At 30.3% G+C, this 20,101-nt stretch overlaps 2 protein-coding genes across 3 annotated transcripts in view; both read left to right on the top strand.

The window, feature by feature from the left end:
* Positions 1 to 13,456, top strand: part of LOC149880623 (uncharacterized) — a 37,282-nt gene extending 23,826 nt beyond the window's left edge. Inside the window, exons 3-5 of one of the 2 annotated variants that reach the window (XM_090068095.1) lie at positions 4,097 to 4,486; positions 11,127 to 11,504; positions 13,090 to 13,456. In XM_090068095.1, the coding sequence (XP_089924221.1) occupies positions 4,097 to 4,486; positions 11,127 to 11,504; positions 13,090 to 13,181 (860 nt within the window). In that variant the 3' untranslated portion in view covers positions 13,182 to 13,456. The remainder of the gene's footprint in view (positions 1 to 4,096; positions 4,487 to 11,126; positions 11,505 to 13,089) is intronic. The other variant, XM_090068096.1, reaches the window with a different exon arrangement.
* The window catches only part of LOC149880627 (uncharacterized), a 30,851-nt gene continuing 23,933 nt past the window's right edge, over positions 13,184 to 20,101 (top strand). The window contains exons 1-2 of the mRNA XM_090068094.1: positions 13,184 to 13,456; positions 15,482 to 15,826. Of these exons, the coding sequence (XP_089924220.1) occupies positions 13,336 to 13,456; positions 15,482 to 15,826 (466 nt within the window). The 5' untranslated portion in view covers positions 13,184 to 13,335. The remainder of the gene's footprint in view (positions 13,457 to 15,481; positions 15,827 to 20,101) is intronic.

Here is a 20,101-nt window from a genome sequence, read left to right on the forward strand (position 1 = left end):
TTCTAAAAAATAACACGACAAAATGCACTCTTACAACTCATACGCCAACCCACGGTTATCATGGATCGTGACAATGCCAACCTAGCGACAAAAGAACGCCACTTATATATCGCACACATCAAGGAACCCTGTGATGCAAATTTTGAAAGCAAGCCTTGACAGCTTAATTGAAGCTTTTAAATGCTTCAACTATGTGAAAGATGTTGGGAAGCAAAAAACTAAAAAAACTTAAACTAAAGCTGCCATTAATCCGTAACCAGTTAACTAATCCGATTGATATTTTATCCAAAGTTTGGTGTTGCTTTGGGCAACATTTGCACCATATCTTATCAAACTATATAGACTGGTTCTTATTTTACAGGTGTTTTTATTGGCGCACTTTGAAGTGAAAATTTCACTCAATCTGAACACTCAAATTAAATATATTTTCCGAGTCCAAAATAAAAAGATTTCAAACTTTATATCACAGAATTCCTTGATGTGCACTCTATCACTCCATATAAGTGGCGTTCTTGGGTCAGCTAGGTTGGCATTATCACAATCCATGATAACCGTGAAGCACGCAATGATAAAATGGCCGTAATTGGATGGATACTCAACATTTAAAAAGTGTTAAGTCTCGAAGAATCTAATTTAAAAAATAGCGCTAAGAGTACAATTAAGGAAACTAGATCCTTAATTGTACCATTGTAATCCAATATTGTACCACTTTCTTGATTTCAAATATTTTATGATTTTAGGTTTTAGGGATTAAAAAAACTGATTAAAACAATGGTTTTTATAAAATCAGCAATTGGAAATATTCTGATATAACATAGCATAACATAAACTCTATGCAACTTGAACTTTTTTTACTTCTAGAAAATGCCGAAAGTAGGTATCACCACATATGGTGCAATTTTTATTTAAATTGTATGTTTACCAATGGGTTAGCTAGGATAAGAATAGAGGAGGAAGGTGTAAAAGATAGTTATACAAAATAATGTAAAACAATACATTTTATATCTGTTTTAAAACAATTATACTAAATAATGTAAAATAAAATCCATAAAAACTTAATTTTTGACTAAAATTGCAGATATATTGTTTCTGTTTTTGATTAACACACGCACAGTCAACATGACACCACCCTTGACAAGCAGGATATTTTATCATATTCCTTTTTATATTTTCTTCAAAAAGGTAACAAAACCAACATGAAGAGATGTATTTGCATGCTTGAACCTTTTTACACCATGTCTTGTTCTATCTTTTTAGTTGATATTTGTAAAACTGAACTTAAGAGTGCATCTTTATAAGGACTACTTGTCAATACAAGAGTAATACTGGAGTTTCTCTTTTTTTGTTTAATTGGTGAAGTTTGTATTGGAAGTATAGATATTTCTTTAATTAGAGTCTCGAAAGGAATTTGTTAAATTTTACATGCGTTTTTTAGCGGTAAGAATAGTAGCGTCGGTACAATTTAGGATCTGCCTTGAGGTACAATATACGCAACTAATCTGACATTCAGTTAATTAAAAAGTTTGACAACTAATAATAAGCTATTTTAAATTCTAGGTAGTTATTTTGAATTTAGATAAATTATGCTTTAACATAAATACACTGAACAAATCATATCTTCTAGTTTCTTTAGTGAATACGCTTAGCCATAAACCCCTAAAATAAGAAATCTCCAATAACAAACCAACAAAAGCTTACTCTGGCCTTAATGCAGTTGAATGAGAAAAAAAACAGTTGACTCCTTAATTTCATTCAGCAAAGAAAAAAAGTTAATTAAAAAATTTCTTGTGGGTTGTAAAAATAACGAGTTATGTTAAAAGTACAATATAGGCATTGGTATATTGGAATAATATTAGGAACCTTACCCTATGCAAACATTGTCAATAATTAAAGCAGTTGAAAATAATAAAGCTACTTAGAAAAAAAAAACAAGATTATGATCATTGGTATTTGTAGAAAACGGAAATTAAAGTGAATGACATTTTTGTTGTTAAAAAACAACAATTTAATTTGAAAAATGGGAAATTTTCACAAAAATAGCTCCGTCCTTACACTGCGGTGAATTCTCTGACGAAGGAACTGCGACTTTAAAAAACGCATGGGGATTGACTCTTAATAAGACAATCAACATTGTTTAGCTAAAACATTACATTCAAGGACGAGAAATCAAAATCAACATTAAATGATTGAATCTTTTGGAAAACGAAAATGTGTCAGCCGAATCAATTATCCTCAGAAGTTACGCCGTATGGCTGAAGAATGAGGTGTATGAGTTCACAGAAGCAGATAGGGTAATCTAGAAAATAAATATAGTTGGTTGAATGATAACCTTATGGACGCAGGACAAAAGTGAACTCACTAGGCTCTTGGTTGCCTTGAAACCCATCAATTGGTATTAAAATTCCAGAAAAAGAAGTCGACTTATCATCTTCAGCTTTTGTGTGATTGCAGATGTTATTGGCTATTAGTATTTACTTCAAGTGGTAGGGTTCAAGTGTGCAATGGCCTGCGCACTGACCTAACATCGATTTCAAAAATATGTTTGAAATCCCGCTTTCAACCCCTTATGAAGAATGGCTAATTTAAAGTAACATTTCTTGTTGTTGATAAGCAGACCGATGGTTTCAATTGTAGTGTCTTTAATTTGGGCTATGCAACCATTTTGTTCGATACATAATCCGCTGTTGATGCTCAGTTTGTTGTGAATGAAATGCCTAATCACTTTATGAAATGCTTGACAGGCGCTCACTTATATTCTTTCCCATAAGTTGAGAGAGCCATTGGATGTTTCAAGCAACAAAACTAAATATTTTGATTATTAAACGATTGTTTAAATGTTTTGATTAAAAAACTTATTTTTCATTTTTATAATTTAGTTTAGTGCTTACTTTAGTTCAATCACTTGTTTTGTTATGGCTATAAATTTTTTTCTTATGGTTTCAGATTAATTAATCTTTTTTCCAAAAAATTAAAACAAGAGTCTATCATTTTGTACAAAATCATAAACTTGAAATTTACTTTGTTCCATTATGTTTCAACAGTAACGTGATTTAATTTAATTTTATATATTCTTGTCATATATTAAATAATTGAGTATATTCCTTAGAGTTAAATTTCTAATGTTTATGAAGGAAAAAACTTGCATTTAAAAATACGAAAAATGCCACGTGCGATTCATTGGTCTTTTGTTAAAGAAAAGCAACAATGCATTCCTGTGCTATATTGTTCTGGTTATCTGGGTATCGATTTGAGAAAATATCCCATACGAAATTCTCGTTATTGCAAATTGTTCCAGCGAAATCTTTAGATGATCTTTATAAGTCCTTATTCTCTTGGCAAAAATAATGATCTTTTGATTTTGAGATATTATTGCAGTCTTAATTAAACATTTCACTCTCCAATTTCCTGTTAAATTTAAGCTCAAAAGTTTCTTATTATCCTGGAAACCTATGCTTAAGAGTCTTAATTTCACTGGTCCTATTTTCACTCTAACGGTTTATTTGAAAAAATTACAATAAGCTAAGTTTGAAGTTCGAACATCGTCGAAATAATTTTCAAGTTGTTCCATACAGTGGTTCTAATAGACTTTAATGACTTAAGAATTTTTTAATCCACATGTTTATTAGTTTATCGATCGAAACAAAGATAATCGTGGAATAAACAAATACCAAACACCAAAACTAATTCATACTTTCTTAATGTTCTGAATAATCTCTCAAGGTGTAATACTGTCTCACCTTGAGAAATTATTCAGAAAGTTAAGAAAGTATGAATAAGTTTTGGCGAATTGATCATTAAGGCTAGTTGGTAATTGGATAAAATGGACCTATTTTCGGTTTTTATTAAAATCAAGTTAAAAGTACACATCTCAGTAAATAAAATAGATTTAAAACTGCTTTTGAAATTTAATTGGTTCAGAAAAAGACCCTTCACTTTCATTTGAATTTTAAATCAATGCACATGCAAATACCTTAAATCTAAACCTAAACGTTTTGAGTAGTTTTTTTTACCTTGTTTTATTACAGTATAGATCTGATCAGTTTTTAAAAAAGAGTATTTAGGAGGTGCACATCAAATCTATACATATTTTATTTAGTGTCTTTAATTAAGATTACTGTAAACAATGAAGATTTGTATGATGGAGATTCAGTTTTAATCACTGGATGTGTGAGAATTAGAAATCAATCAGGAGAGTCTATTGACAAAGTTTTCTTTATGCGAAATTCTTTTCATGAAGTCATTGCTCAATATTCAAGAAATGAGAGTTTTTCTGTTACTTTAACCGGTAAAAAGAACTTTAACGATAGGTTATCTGTATCACAAGGTGATGAATTGCAAATCCAAGAGTGCTTTTATATACATATTCCAGATTTATCAGTAAAAGATTCAATGAAAGTTATTATGCTTGTGCATTTTCAATCAAATGTTGGAGAGCCATATGCTGAATATTATGATGCAGTTGCCAGTATATCTATAGTTGTCAAAGGTAAATGAATTTTAAGTTATATTTAACAATAATATATTTTATAGGATAATACATCTTCTAAGTTTAAAGTTATCAGTTAAAATTAAGCACCTGTTAGTAACAAAAAAAATCCTTAGAACACCTTCAATTTGGGCAAACACATAGCAAACAAACTTTATCTAATTTTAAAAAACTGAATGAACCATGAAAAAATTTTATAACAGAACAAAGCAAGAATTTATTTTAGTTACACCAATAAGTTATCAATTTTAATTTTTATAACAAAAAAAAAGACTAGCACAAAAAAAGTAAAACTGAAATGTTGCAGGAGTGCTTTTGGTACAGAACTATGTTTCTTCATTCTACTTTGATTGCATTTTTTACAAAGAGAATTAGAACTTTGCAGTTCAAGATTAGGTCCAGAGTTTTTACTAGAATAAACCTCATTGCACATTACATCCAGTTTTACTATCATGTACTATTAACAATATATTGATTTACAACTCATTTTGCATTATCTCTGATGGCGTATGTTGTTGATATGGTCCATAAAATAAAAAATATCATTACAAATTTTTTCAAAGCAGAAATACGATGGATGAAGAAAATTGAGTATTTTTCAAATGTTTGTGTTAGCCAAAACCTATTTAAAAAGCCTATACAAACATTAAAATGATTTTAATATCAAAGCGGAATGAAATTTTTTTGCAGTCAGTCCTGGTAAGTCTCCATTTGATGGTAATGCATGAAAGAATGCATGGAGTTAGGAACATTTTAGCAAATAGGTATTAATCTGATAGATATCAGAGTAATAATACCCGTTATGTTTAGTTTTATTATTACAAATATTCTTAATTGTTTTTCATTTACAGTGTTGGTTATATCAAAGAGGTGCTTTTATTTATATTTTAAAAACAGTTCATTTTGAAAAATGAAGCATTAAGTATGAATTAAATTATCATTAAATGGCTGTTGCTGAGGAGCTGTTTGTAAATTTAGAATGTTAGTGTGTTTATGATAGCAAGCACTCACCACTAGGAAAATTCAAGTTAGTTAAAATCATTCTCCACCTCTTTGATGGTTTCTAATTAGGAGTTAGTGGTATATCATCTCTAATATCAGCAGTTGTGGTCTCAAGTTTAACAAATGTTTGGCACCTGCAAAGACTGTATGAAATTGATAATCTGTCACATCAGCTTTTCTAAGTATTGGATTTAATTGTTTCTTTTATAGTTTTTATCATTATTTTTAAATAAACCACTAAAGTTTAGTCCTTAGGGAGCATTGAAATGCTATTTGATTTCTTTGTTGGCTATTTAACTAATTCCACTGGTAATCCTCTTCTATTTACTAGCATATAAAATGCATTTAGAAATGAATTGATATTTATGTCATATGCATTCTTCAGTTGTACTGCTCTTGATATTAAACATTTAAACAAGCATTAACAGCAATATCCCTACCAGTTCTTACAAAGGCTTGTTGTGATTCTTTTAGGGCAAATGTCTGGTAAAGGCAACATTACTTGCTGGGCAAGGCTGCATTTACTTTATTTATATTATTGGGTTGTGATTCTGCTTCACAGATTTCTTATCTTCCTTGAATGACCTAATACCTTCTGACAATTTTCTTAAAATTTGGTTCACTCACATAACATGAATTCCATCTTCGCAAAACTAGTTTATAATCATTTTTGTTACTTTGTGAACTTTTGGTAACATGACTGGATATTTCACATCATAAGGCAGGTGTTCAGCATTTTGTAGTCTGCTTCAAGAGTGTGTTAAACCTTCTTTGTGTATATTAGGCTTTAAAGAAACAATTTATTTATAAATGACTTTCCTTTCAACAAGTTATTATGTTGTTCTTTAAAACTTTCGTTTTCTGTATTGGCTTTTATTTCATTTTCACTTTCTTGATATTCATCAGTTGTTATTTCATCATTTTTACATAAATTATTTCAAAATAACAGTTGCTTAGGAATTTAACAATGGTTTGTGTTTTGTGTGGAAAACATAACAGTTGTCAATGCAGCCTTTTTCTTTATTTCACTAGATGCTTTAATTGTCATTTCAATAGAATCAGGTGCTGGCTATTTTTCATCCAGAGAGTTTAAGAAACTTGACTCATCCCACCATATATTTCTCCAGTTAATAAATCAGCTACATTCATTTTTGTTAATATGTGCCTGCATTGTAATAGCTTGGTTTTGAACTGAATAAATCCAATACTTATGGAACAAATTGGTTTAAATTCCCACTTTTTTTTCTGATCCATCATAGAATATTCAAGCTATCTCACCATAAAGTTGCATTTTTCAACTTTAAAGCTTTAATTAACCTCTTTGCAAATTTTAAACCAGGAACAGCTCCGAGAAACACAAGATACTGATAGATTTTAAGGAACTTACTCTAGTTTTTGACAATATGATTCTGCATGTCAACACTCTTATGTCGTATAAAAATTGTTAGTAAGCAACAGCCCGATACACTGGATGCATCTGTAAAAATGTGAATGGTTTTATTTTTAATAGTTGTTGTTTGCAAACATCTAGGAATTTTTATAATAAGAAGATACTATAATTCCTAATACCATATTTTTACTTGATTAACATGTTTGTACAAAATTTTATCATTCCACTTTAGTCCATCAATCCACAAAATTTGCATAAAAACTTAATGCAAATGGTATGGTGTGAGATGAATTCTAATGAATCAAACAAGGTTGCCAATTTTTTTTAACAAAACTTATTTGAAACGGCTTTGAAGGAACATAAATCTGGCTTTGTTTTCCAGATAATTCTAAGAGTCTTAACTGATGGTAACTCTCCAGAATCTAAATTAACATATTTGGTACAATCAGTTTCTAATATAACCTTCAGGACTTCTATTGAGTTTGATAGCTATTTTTTTGCATACATTCCAGCTGAATGTCATGTAGCTTATAGTATTAGTGAATCCCTGCCTTTTCATCATCAATTGAATTTATTCAATTCCCTTCATAGGTTGATCCAAGAGCTGATTCTGAAGCTAATTGGTATTTTTTTGATTATTTTTTTGTGTATTCTTGTATCACATACTGTGCCATAAAAGGCAGTAGGTTGATTCCAAATACCATTTGATTAAACTGAAACAAAACTGGAAAAAAATACATTTCTGCTATATCACAAGGCTAAGCTAATGGGTATTTTCAAAATCTTAGTAGAATTGTCACTCAATCTTTTTGATATACAACATCATTAATTGATTAAGTATAGTACTTTGCAGAACCATCAAAAGCAATTCTATCTTAAGTAGTTAAGTTATTGAGGCGGAAAACTGGAAAATGTGGTAGGCAAATCTCTTGATATTGCTTGATAATGTTATTGCAGTCTTTGCAAGACTTGTTCTTTATTAGACGCTTTTCTGTGTCTGACAAATGATTATATTTGATTGCTTAATTATTGTCCAAATGTTTATCTTCTTTCCAGAGTATCTTGAGCTTAATCTTCTGTTTTTCATCTTAAATGATTTTGCTTTGTATTTAGTGATTTAATGTCATCTGGACTAATTGTAATTCTTCTCAGCAAATCTTTATCACTTTCAATTTCCCATAACCTATTTAGAGTGTTATTGATGTCTTCCATGTTTTTGTTGCTTGATGCTAGTTTTATAAAGTGATTTGCTAAGTTCTCACCGAACCCAACAGTGCAAGTCCATCCAATTGGTATGATTCGAGCAACTGATTTGCTAGTTCCTTTTCTTTCTTCCTTTATTGCACAGTATAACTCAGCATTATTTCTGGCAATAAGAATCTCAACTGTTGTCTTTGGTCTGACACTTTGGAACTAAATATTCCTAAAATATTTCTATTTTTTCAATATTGTAGTCAAATTATGCTGTTTTCTTGCAACACACCAATGAGATGACAACAATACTCTCTTCAAACAACAACTCATCTTTACAAATTTTCTCTTTCTTTTGTACCTGACAATACCCTCAAAAATGTCATAAAAACTAGAACATATTTACAATTAACACATATTTGCAATTATTTTTGTAACATCTTTAAAAATTATCTTTTCCATTACTACTAAATGTTCTAATATTTTTTGCAATATACTACAAAATAACTGCTTTTAAGTGTATGTTTGTTATCAAATCTTGTTGTCCTATATTGTTGTTGTACTAAATTTTATGATGATATGTACAAATCACACAATTCTTGCTTAAGTTCATTTTATTTACTTGATTATTTTCTCTAAATAACAAATACCTCCCAAATTGCTTCTATTTATTACTGCTACTCTTATGTAAACTGTGCATTGTTTCAACACAGTTATTTGACATCTATTTGATGAGTTACTCCATGGCATCTGCTAAAAGTCATTAACTATCTTCTCAATTTATTCATGACACATTCTTAACTTTGTTTTATTGTTTTGCAGCTTGTAGTTGTTTTGCAATTCAATCAATACCTCAATGACTTCTTTTTGTGTCATCAAATTTTGTCTTTGAGGTTCATCATCACCAAGCACTTGAATGAGCTGGTGTCTTGTTTGAGTAAATGAAGATTTTAAAAGTTTTTTCTTAGTTAATGTAGATTTTTCATTATTAAGTTGCTGTTTTGTAGATTTTCAATTTCTTGTTCTTTTTGGCATTCTTCCTTTGAAAAAACTTCTCTGCTACCAGATTATGATCTGATGATGATCAAAATTATAATACCGATTATGCATTATTTTAATATTTCAAAGATGCTTATTTGTTTTTCATTTACAGAACTGATTTTATTGAAGAGGTGTTTTTATTTGTATTTAACAAAATATTTATATCAAAAAATAAAATATCAAATCTGAATTAAGATGCTGTGGAGAGGTCCGTAAATTTAGAATGTTGGTGTTTTTATGATAGCAAGTACTCACCACAAAGAAAATGCAACTTTTAGTTGAAATTTCTTCTGATCAAGTATGATAAATTGTATACAATTGCAGGAAGCTGATCTTATCATTAGTTTACACCACTATTCTGGCAATTAAAAGATTAGGCTGAAACAGATGAACTGGTTTTTAAGCTCTTGATTATTTTTTCAATTATAAATGAATCTGTTAAAAAGTGCTACAACTAAAAGTAAAATATATCCTAAAGTGTAAGATGACATCATCGTAGTTTTAAAACCTAGCATTTACTGATGCTAATTAAGAGAATAAGTTAAAAATATATCTGTGATTATTGCTTCATGATAAAGCAGTGCAAAATCTATGTCAAGTAGAAATATATATGATCAAGTGAGTATATAGGTATATCAGTAGCCTAAAGTGAAGACAAGTACCAAGACTAAAATCCCCATGTTTGTTAAGCAGCCAATAAAGGATATGACGGTAGGATCTGGTGAGAATCTCTTTGAGCAAATAGAGCTTTGAAGGCAGAAAGTTTAACATGAAAAGAAAATTTATTAGAGGCATTAAATTTGATGGAAACTTAGGCTAAACAGAGAAGTTTGGATGATAGAACTATAATAAAATTGGAAAAAAAGAAAAATAACTATTTGTTGTCAATACATATTGTTGTCAGTATGTAAGTTGTCAATATAGGCATCTTGGTAATGCCTATATTGACAACTTTTCTCGTTAGTCAGTGATTTTTTAAAAGTTGTTTTTTTGATAAAGTAACAAAAAGCCATGTTAAGTGAGCTCAGAATGCAGTGGGACCTTCAAAGGTTATGCTTTTTACTAAGCTACTTGGAAACCAAACTTTTTTATTAAGTACTGAAATTGCTGAATAATCTAGATAAAGAATATAATGTTAAATAGTAAAAGCAAAAATATTATTCTTAAAGAACATCCTAAATTAACATGAAGTTGAAAAAAGTAATGAAGTTATCCACCTTCATGAGGTCTCTTCTAACCCTTGAATATAAATCTTTTTCCTTCAGGACCCTCTTTACCCTCACTTTTTACCCTCAAAGAAGTTTGTTTTTTTTTCTTTGCCTTATCCATCACCATTTGCCAATGCAAAGTACCTAGATACCATCAGTTGAATCTTCCTACTCATTTTCAGATGTCAGCTCATCATCAATCACCTTGTCAGAATTGCTTAGGTCATTAACATTCATGTCATTTTCAGAATTACTCACACCAGTATCACTGAACTTTTTTTGATTCAACATCACAAAAAGGTTTGATCATCGTTGCATTTGAAAATGTTTTACCTAAACATAATGCTTTGTAATGCATTTAGATTTTAAAAAAATAAAGCAACATGGGCTTTTGTGCTTGCAGCACAAACATTCTTGCCACATGCACATTCTTTCTTATATTTAAAGAATACCTAAATTTGCTGTTGTTGCTTGGATGGCTCCTACTATTTTTAGGTTGGTTTTCATATGGCAGGATCTTAAATAAATAGCAAGCACTCTGAGGTTCCTTTATCTGTAATAATCATTTTTAAGCATCATATTTTTGAAACTCAAGGTAATTTTGTGCTTAAAATGTAGGTTAAATTTTACACATGCTATTAATGCTAAAATATAATCAAGGGTTTTAAAATATAAGAGGTGTTTTTCTACAGTCTCCAAAAATTCTATTTGCAAAGTCCCTTATACAATGTTTGAAAGGATTGTTTATTTGCAGCATAGTAATTTTTTTTAGTTTACTACACTTTTTCAATCTTAAACTCTTTTTTAGGACATTTAATCCTAGCTTCTAAAAACCAAAACAACTCACGTTCTGGAAGTTCAATTGATGTGATTGGAGACACAACTCTTCGTGAATCAGAAAAAATTTCAATTATTAGTGTCTTTTTTGTTCAAAATATAGTTTCAATGAGTTATATAATTGCTGAAAAAGTTGAAGGAGGTAATTTCTCTACTAGTTCTTATGGTAAATCATTTTACAAAAACCGACTCTCATCAATGCAATTAAACCAAAGTTTTAAAATTACTATATCAAATTTAACGGCATTAGACTCTATGATCTTGACTATGTATATGAGTTATCAGCAAATGTTTGGTGATAAGCTACAAGGGGAGGCAGTTACTAGTGTACCTATCATTGAAATGGAAGGTAAATAGTTTAAACTTCTTTATAATATTAAGGTTTTAACAAATTAAAACTCTTCAGATAAGTTTTATATTAGTTTTGAAATATATAGGAAAAGGATATAAGGATTTATTGACTTTTTAAGATCTTTATCAACTATATTTCTGGTATTTCTTAAACATAATGATATTAAGTTCCATGCTGCAAGTCACTTGCAGCATGTTTAATTATAATCATGAAGATCATGTTAATGAAGTTGTGTCAAAATGCTTGATATTGGGTGATTTTGCTGAAAATTTTAAATTTGTCATACAAGATAAACTTCAAAGTTATTGATTCTTGCAGTGAATGCAAAGTTGCAATTACAAACCTTCCCTACCAAAATAAACCTCTCTGCAAAATTTTTTGCATTTAATTTTTATTTACTCATAATCCAAATAAATCTGTTAATTAACATAACAAAAACCACTAAAGTTATATTTAGGAAGATTTTTTGTTAAAGGCCAAGTAATGGAAGGAAACTATGTAGCATTTTTTCTGCAACTTTTCATGTATGCTTTTGCAAAATTCAATTAGATATCATAAACAAATTAAACTCATGAGTAACTATATTGGGTTGCTTTTACTCCATTAAAGAAAAAGTGTTTAAAGTAATCAAAAATAAGTTCTACATTTTGAAAAAGAGTTAATATTAAAATAGTTTAAATTTATGTTTTTGAAAAAAAAAATTTTAATTTTAAAAATGAAACTAATAGTTTTCTTTATTTAATGTAAAGGAAATATTTTCATAATGTTTAAAATTGTAAAAGGTTTTCTACAAAACTTTTGTAAGTAACTTATGTTTTTATAGAACAACAAAGGTTTTCTCTCTCTCCATACAAAAAAGTTTAAGTCCTTTTTTCTTTACTATGATTGATATGGAATTTTTCTAGATGTTTGGGCGTAAAATTTAAAAATTTATTAGACAAATTGAATATAGTTTTAAGCTAGTAACAACACATTGTGTGATGTTGACAATCTCATTCCACATGTAAGCGTCTCTTTGGAAGGGCTGATGAACCATACAGCTAATAAACTTCAGGTCTGAATTGATTCCATCCTTTACAAAAGAATTGAAAACAATTAGTTTTTGTAGTAATTTACACTTAATTTAAATTTTAATATGAATTATGATTTTCCACTATGCAGTAGTATCAAACAATTAAAATTTGTATTTGAAGCATGCCTCATACCACTAAAAGTATGGTTGGTATTATGGTTAGCTAAAAACAGTAAAAACAGCTAATTTAATTTTAAATTAAAGCTTGATACAATAATATAGCTTTATTTTTTGAAAAAAAAAATCAGTTAACTTTTAATTGCTAAAAATCAGTTAAATTTTAAATGGTTTATGAATTACCCTGTTTAATTAGATGTGCTTTTAAAATATGGCTAATAAAATCCAATAAAAATGCAATTCAAACTTGATTGGCTTTTTATAATGTAAATAAAACATTTGCTGATGAACATTTGAGCAACTGGAAAATAAATTAGCTTTTAATATATTTCCTAACTAGTTTTCATTTTGTTTCAATTTTTTTTCAAGTTCTGTAATCTTTTTTTTTTGAAGCACCTTCAATCACAGGATCAATAAACAAAGACATTTTACATATTGGAGATTCAGTTGATATAACTGCAAAATGTCAGTCACTGCGACTCTGATAGAGATTTCATTGAAGAGCTTTGGTTTGCCCAACAAAATTTAGTTTCAACTGTTGCTAAGTTTAGTAATGGTGAAAGGTTTTCTACTACTCTGCATGGAAATAATCTTTATGGGAGGAGGTTAAATCTCAATCAAATAAATAGCCAGTTGTTTATGATGTCTATTTCAAATTTAAAGTTATCAGATTCTAATACTTTCTTCATATGTCTTAAATGTAAGTCAAACTTAAAGTATCGCAGAGAGACTTGTACCAGTTTATTAATCAACATTCATGGTAAGAATTATAGATTTCATAAAATTTTTTAACATTTAATTTTATTGATTAAATCATAATTTGTTTTCAATATTTTTTTAGTTTAAAAATAAATTTATTTGATCATGCATCTTTTGCATGGTTTTTAATGGCTCATTATAATCTTCATAACCTGCTGAAAATAAATTTATATGCATATAAGATAAATGAGCTTGAGTTTTTTTTTTCTTTATGATTTTTTTCTTGCACTTAAAAAATTTGCAATGGTAACATAATTATGTGCCATTTTTTTCAACTTGTAATAGTAAACCATAATTAAATTCTATTGTCTGAAACTTATTAACAGAGTGAAAGCATAACATATCATAAAGCTGTGACTGAACTTGATGTTGTTTCAAATTTAAGTAAATTTTTTAGCAATTATATTAGTTTTGGATTGAAAATCAATAAGCAATTACTTTTTTAGGTTACTTTTTTACCATATTTTGGAAAAATAATTTGTGAATCATCTTAATGTATCAATATTTTTTAAACCATATTATTGAATCAAGTGAAATTTTTTTTTTGAAGGAGGAGATTTCTATACTGTTAAACCATAAAAGTTGTTATTGTATTAAGTTTTAATCATTATTTTTAAAAGGGCAAATTTTTAAATTTTAGTTCTAAAAAAATGTAGTTAGAAAAAGCGTTTTTGCTTGCAAAGCTATGTGTAACAAATTTTCTAGCTTTTAATTGAGTTCAAATTCTTTGGCATAAAGATGAAAAGGTGTATTTCACCAAAAGCCCAAACTTTGTCTGCTTCTCTATGACTATCGCAATTGATAATAAAATGGTACTTATAAATACTACTTTATAAGTACCATTTTATTATCAATTGCGATAATCATAGAGAAGCAGACAAAGTTAGGCAAAAACCTCTTGAAAGGTTCATTAGGAGACTACACATTCCATCTTTTTTTATGAATTGTATTATAGTATATAGAATACTTCAAAAAAACAAATGCATATCCTGTATTGCAACAAGATTTTTATCTGCACATAAAGTGTGACATCTGTTCTTTTAATGATTGAGAAATATTTCAATTCATTGTTTGCACTATTGGTAGAAATTGGCAGCACCATGATGGAAAAGTAAGACTCAAGTCCAAATAATTCGCAAAAAAAAGTTTTTTGAATTTTTAACTTCCTTTAAGAGCATTTTCAAAATAGAAAAGAAAATGAAATGATAAAATATTCATTTGGGCAGATATCAGATAGTTTATGTAAGATGTCAGAAAATCAGGGACTATCCATTAGAAACATTCTTTAATCAAAATTAAAATTTTTAAAGCTATTAGTTATCTCAGGCAAGGTAAAATTAATCTTCTTAAGCAATCCTAATTTTGTCTGCTGATTACTAGAAAGGAGAATAAAACGGATTTCATTAGCTCGTTACAATCAATTGATCTTGTTTTCCATCCTTTTAACAAGTTTTTACAAGTTTTACAGATGAGACCATTCTGGACATGTACCTTGAAGATATTGAAGAAATCTTAATCTGAATTTAAGACGAAATGTAATAATGCTAATAAAGACTAGGTATATATCAATTGTTTTGCATTCATTAAGGGTTTTAAAATAATAAATTAAAAAGAAAAAATTCATTGCTTATATCACTCATTTATAAAATATATCAACAAATTACAGTCTTTGTTTGAAGAAGATGGTGATTTGAAGAATGGTAAGAAATTTCTTTTACAATCAGAGAAATGTGACATAAACTTCTTAACCTTAAGGCCAAAAAATTGTTCTGCTGCAATTATCAGTATTGCAATTATCAGCTTCTGCGATCATCAGAATTGCAGAATATTTCTTCTTCAGATTAATTTATTTGTAGTTCAATTTCAAAGTAATGTGAAATTAGTCTTTTCTTCTAAGCAAACCTGCATTATAGAAAATCCCAATTTAGTTTATAGCTTTATAATATGTTTAAAAGAAAATTTTAGTCAAACATATATAAACCATTTTGTATAAATACTTGAATTTTCAAAAAACAAATATTTTTAGCACCTTGGATTAAAGCATCTGTGAACAATGAAAGTTTATTTGTTGGAGATTTAGTTAAAATAGTTGGAGTTGTCTCTGATAATTCTGTTAAAGATGTTAGTTTCTCATACAACGTTTTTAATTCATCAGAGAAAGTTATTGCTCAGATTGTCAATGAAACCTTTTCTGCTACACCATATGGAAAAATGCTGTTTGGTGAAAGATTATCCGTAAGTCAAACAAATCAGAGTTTCTTCATTTCTATTTCAAACATAAAAGTTACAGACTCTATGACTATTATTATGCAATCAGAGAATCGTTATTATGGTGGAGATGCTCTTGCTAGTATTTCTATAAATGTTGAAGGTAAACAGTTTATAATTTACAAGGCTTTTTTATTTAACATTTGAATTATTATGTAAGTATTAGAAATAGCATCAGTAATAATGACAGGAGCAAGAATCACGATATTTTGGACAAAAAATATATTTATCTTTTATACATTATTGCATAAACTTTATTTAAATGATATTAAAGTATTGTTTGATTAGCAACTCAAAAAACATCAAAAAAAGCTATGCAACTCTAATAATTATAGAAAGCGAGAATAAGTTTCTTATGTTAATACTAAGCTATCTTTACCATTAAATGAATAGAACAGTAAAAAATAAATAGAAAAGTAAAAAGAACAAAAAAAATATCTTTTTGCAGTTAGTTACAATTTGGCTCACTTTTGGATAAGCATTAACCAAAACTTTTCAAAATATTGCTCCTCTTCATTTTTACTAATTTAATCAAATATTGGCTCAAGCTCAAGGGAACAGGGGTTGCAAGTGCAGTAGGGTTGACATCAAGCTGAAACACCACAGCTTCTAAAGGTTTTTTCTCACCACAAGCAGATTAAAGAGTTTTAACAGGCTTTTAATCATTACAATTAAAAACTCTTTTAATTTAGAGTTGGGTAAAATCTGGTGAGTTTTTTTAAATAATGATACTGTATTTTTGTTGAAAAAATTGTTAGAACGTTATCAAGTTAATACTTTTGATAGTTGTTGTGAATATGTAGTAATTGTAAGTATGTGTTGATTTTTATGATGGATATTGTCCTGTATAAAAGGAGGTGAAAATTTGTAACGAAAGGTTTTTGTTTGAAGAGAATATTGTTGTCATCTCATCAATGTGTAGTAGAAAAACTTTAAACTAACTGGACTATGGAATAAAAGGTATTGCCTGACAAAACCTACTTTCAGGTTAAATGTTGTGCCAATCATCATTAAATCTGTTGTGAGTGCCATAATTGATCAAGATGATTTGGTGAAGAGCAGAACATCTGCTTATGTGAACAACAATTTTGTTGATAAATATGTGGTAGGTCTTGATTATGTCAAGAGCCATTTTAAAAATTATGATTTAGAGACCAAAGAGAGGTGATTAGATTGTTGATGATGGGATTTGTGTATTAGGGTTGAGGGTACACAAAGTTGGAAACAAACTGATGTAGTCCAGAGGGAACTGAGTTGATGCTACTTTGTAAAAATTAACTAGAAGATTAGAGTTTTCAGTTAGTGGACAGTTGGTAGGTCATTTACTAGTCTGTGGTTGGTTACAAATGATTTGTTGCCTTTTAAAGAGAAGAGTTGTTAGTGTAAAATGAAGTACAAGTACGTATGGTATTTTAAGTTTCATCAGCTATGAAATAGATGAACATGAAAACATTAAATTCATCTTCAAATGATAACCAATAATAGGCAAGAAAATAGATAGAAGCAAGACAACTGGTTTAACGTTCTTATCTAAATTTTTTTTCAGACACAGAACTGACTAATGGTGTTCTATAATATTTCATTTAACTACCTCCCATCAACTGTTCAAAATATTTTTTGGCCTCATCTTAGTAAATTTCTGTGTTTTCTATAGCTGTTGCTCAACTATGTAATTATTAGATTTCAATATAAAATATATATGCTGGATAATAGCGCTTGCTGTGGCGAAATTTCCAACTCTCTTGAGCTTGTTCAAAGTCAGTACTCGCAGCACATGCTCAATGTGCAGACTATTTTGCTTCCAACACTTGATCCAGGCTGGGCAGACAAAGAAGGGAAGCTGTTCTGATTTTAATATGTGTCAATAATGTGCCAATAATTAGCTTTGCTACTTATTGACAAGATTCACACGTTACATAATTTTAGTATTATAACGGTTTTTGTAACGATTATTAATTGTTGACAAGAGTCACAAGTTGTATGTTTAAATGCTACATATAGCGAACAACTTTTTTGTAACGTTGTCGAGGTTGTTGACAAGTAATAAAGATATTAGGAACGAAATAAAATGGCTCTTAAATACGTAGAACAACAAGCTAACCGGGCGTGTCTATTATCTCCGCAATATGAAGATGGACAGCCAAAGCGATTTATTCGGCAGATGACTTCTTTCTTCGTGATAAACAACATTACTGCAGATCGACACGTAGCATATTTGCTTGCTGCTCTGCCGTCAAAAATCTACAATACCATGGAAGAATTAACAGCACCTGAACTGCCAGAGGACGTTTCGTACGAAGAGTTGGTGGTGAAACTTGAAACGTTGGAGATAAGAAAATCATCGTTAATCTCACGGTATGAATTTGGGAAAACTTATCGTGGCAATGAAGAATCGATGCAGACGTTTGCGCATCGAGTGATTCGAGCAGCTCAAGAATGCAAGTTCTTGCCTTCAGAGAGAGACGGTCGACTTCGTGATCAATTCATCATTGGGGTTAATGATGGTGCTGTTCTGCGTGCCATTCTTCGGGGAGAGGATGCGTTGAGCTTTGACGATTGCGTCAAGACTGCATCTGTAATTGTACAAACCAGATTGGATGCGGCATGTTTATCTGTGAATGAAGAGGTAAATGCAAGTTACCGAACAACTGGGACAGTAATGACAAGTCATATTCGGAGAAAGAAAGAAATGCGATGTTTCAATTGCGAATCATTAAATCACTTTGCACGTGAATGTACCTCTTTATGCAAGAAATGCTCGCATAAACATGCTGCGAAGGACTGTTACAAACGTCAACAAAACCAGGAAAACTTAAAAGGGACGAGTTCGCATTAGGTATTTCTACAAGAACTCGTCCCGAAACAGTACTACCTACTATCGACTTGGTGATAAACGGAAGAAAAGCTACAGCGCTTGTAGATACTGGTTGCTCGCAATCAATCATCACCAAGAAGCTACTGCCATCTAACTACAAAGTGATTCGTGTAGTGGATGTTGCAACAATGGGCGGAATGATTCGATGTGAGGAAGTTGTTGCTAAAATACACCACCCAACGAATGGGTGCCTGCTTAATGCATTGGTGTTATGCGTGGATGAAGTAATAAACAAGTACGACATGATTATCGGCATGGATCTAATAAAGTCGTGTGATGAGCTGAAAATTGGCACTGGGAAATTAAAATTCTGTAATTCTCTAATTAAGTTTTCATCGACACCCCGCGTTGCGACTGTTGAAATTGGAACAAGCAAAGCTTATTTTGATGGCAAAAAATGGATTGTTAGTTGGGAGTGGGAGAACGAACCTAAAATGAAGAACAGAACAAGTCAGTATAACGTATCTAATCAACATTGTGAAGCGTTCGACAACGAAATTAACGAATGGATCAAAGAAGGCATACTTGTCAAATATGACGAAAAAAGTATGGGCAAAGCTAAAGGATTACTACCATTGATGTGCGTCATGCAAGATAACAAAAAGAAGATAAGACCGGTGCTTGATTATCGCGAACTCAACGCCTATGTAAAAGCCTCTACAAGGGATGCGGATGTTATCAACGATGCAATGAGAGATTGGAGACTCATGAGTACAAATAGCAACGATTCTGTGGTGGATCTAAAAAGAGCATACTTACAAATTCATGTGCATACACGACATTGGCCTTACCAAACTGTCATTTACAAAAATCAACGGTATGCGCTTACACGTTTGGGCTTCGGTCTGAACCTAGCACCTGTGATGATGAGCTCAATATTACGATATGTGCTCCAACAAAATTCAGCACTCGCAAAATCAACAAGAGGATACATTGATGACACCTTGGCAACCAATGGAAATGGAAGAATGCTGGTGGCACATTTGAAGAAATGGGGTCTTCACGCAAAAACACCTGAATATTTTGGCAAAAACCCAGTTCGTGCACTAGGATTGGAAGTAACAGTAAATCCGTCTACAAAGGAAATGTTTTGGAAGAGAGGTCGTGAGATTCCCATTATAAAAAATGTGCTCACCAAGAGAGAGATATTCTTATTGTGTGGTAATCTGGTTGCTAATCTACCAGTTGCTGGATGGTTGAGACTCGCATGCAGCTTTATAAAAAGATGTACTAACGAGGCAGGTTGGGATGAAACTATTACGGATAAGCACGTTAATGAAATGATAAAGGAGGTCGTGGAGAAAGTCATCAAATGCGATCCAGCCAAAGGCGTATGGAATGTCAAACCAAATGCATCCCTTAATGTATGGTGTGATGCAAGTTCGCTGGCAAAAGGAGTTGTGATAATGCAAATTGACAAAAAAATAGAAGATGCGACATGGTTCCGGTCAAAGTCTGATGCAATGCATATCAACGTAGCTGAATTGGATGCATGTATTGAAG

The sequence above is a fragment of the Hydra viridissima genome, unplaced genomic scaffold, assembly GCF_058129835.1.
Source record: "Hydra viridissima isolate aposymbiotic clone 2 unplaced genomic scaffold, HvirCarnegie_v1 scaffold_12, whole genome shotgun sequence".
Classification (NCBI taxonomy): domain Eukaryota; kingdom Metazoa; phylum Cnidaria; class Hydrozoa; order Anthoathecata; family Hydridae; genus Hydra; species Hydra viridissima.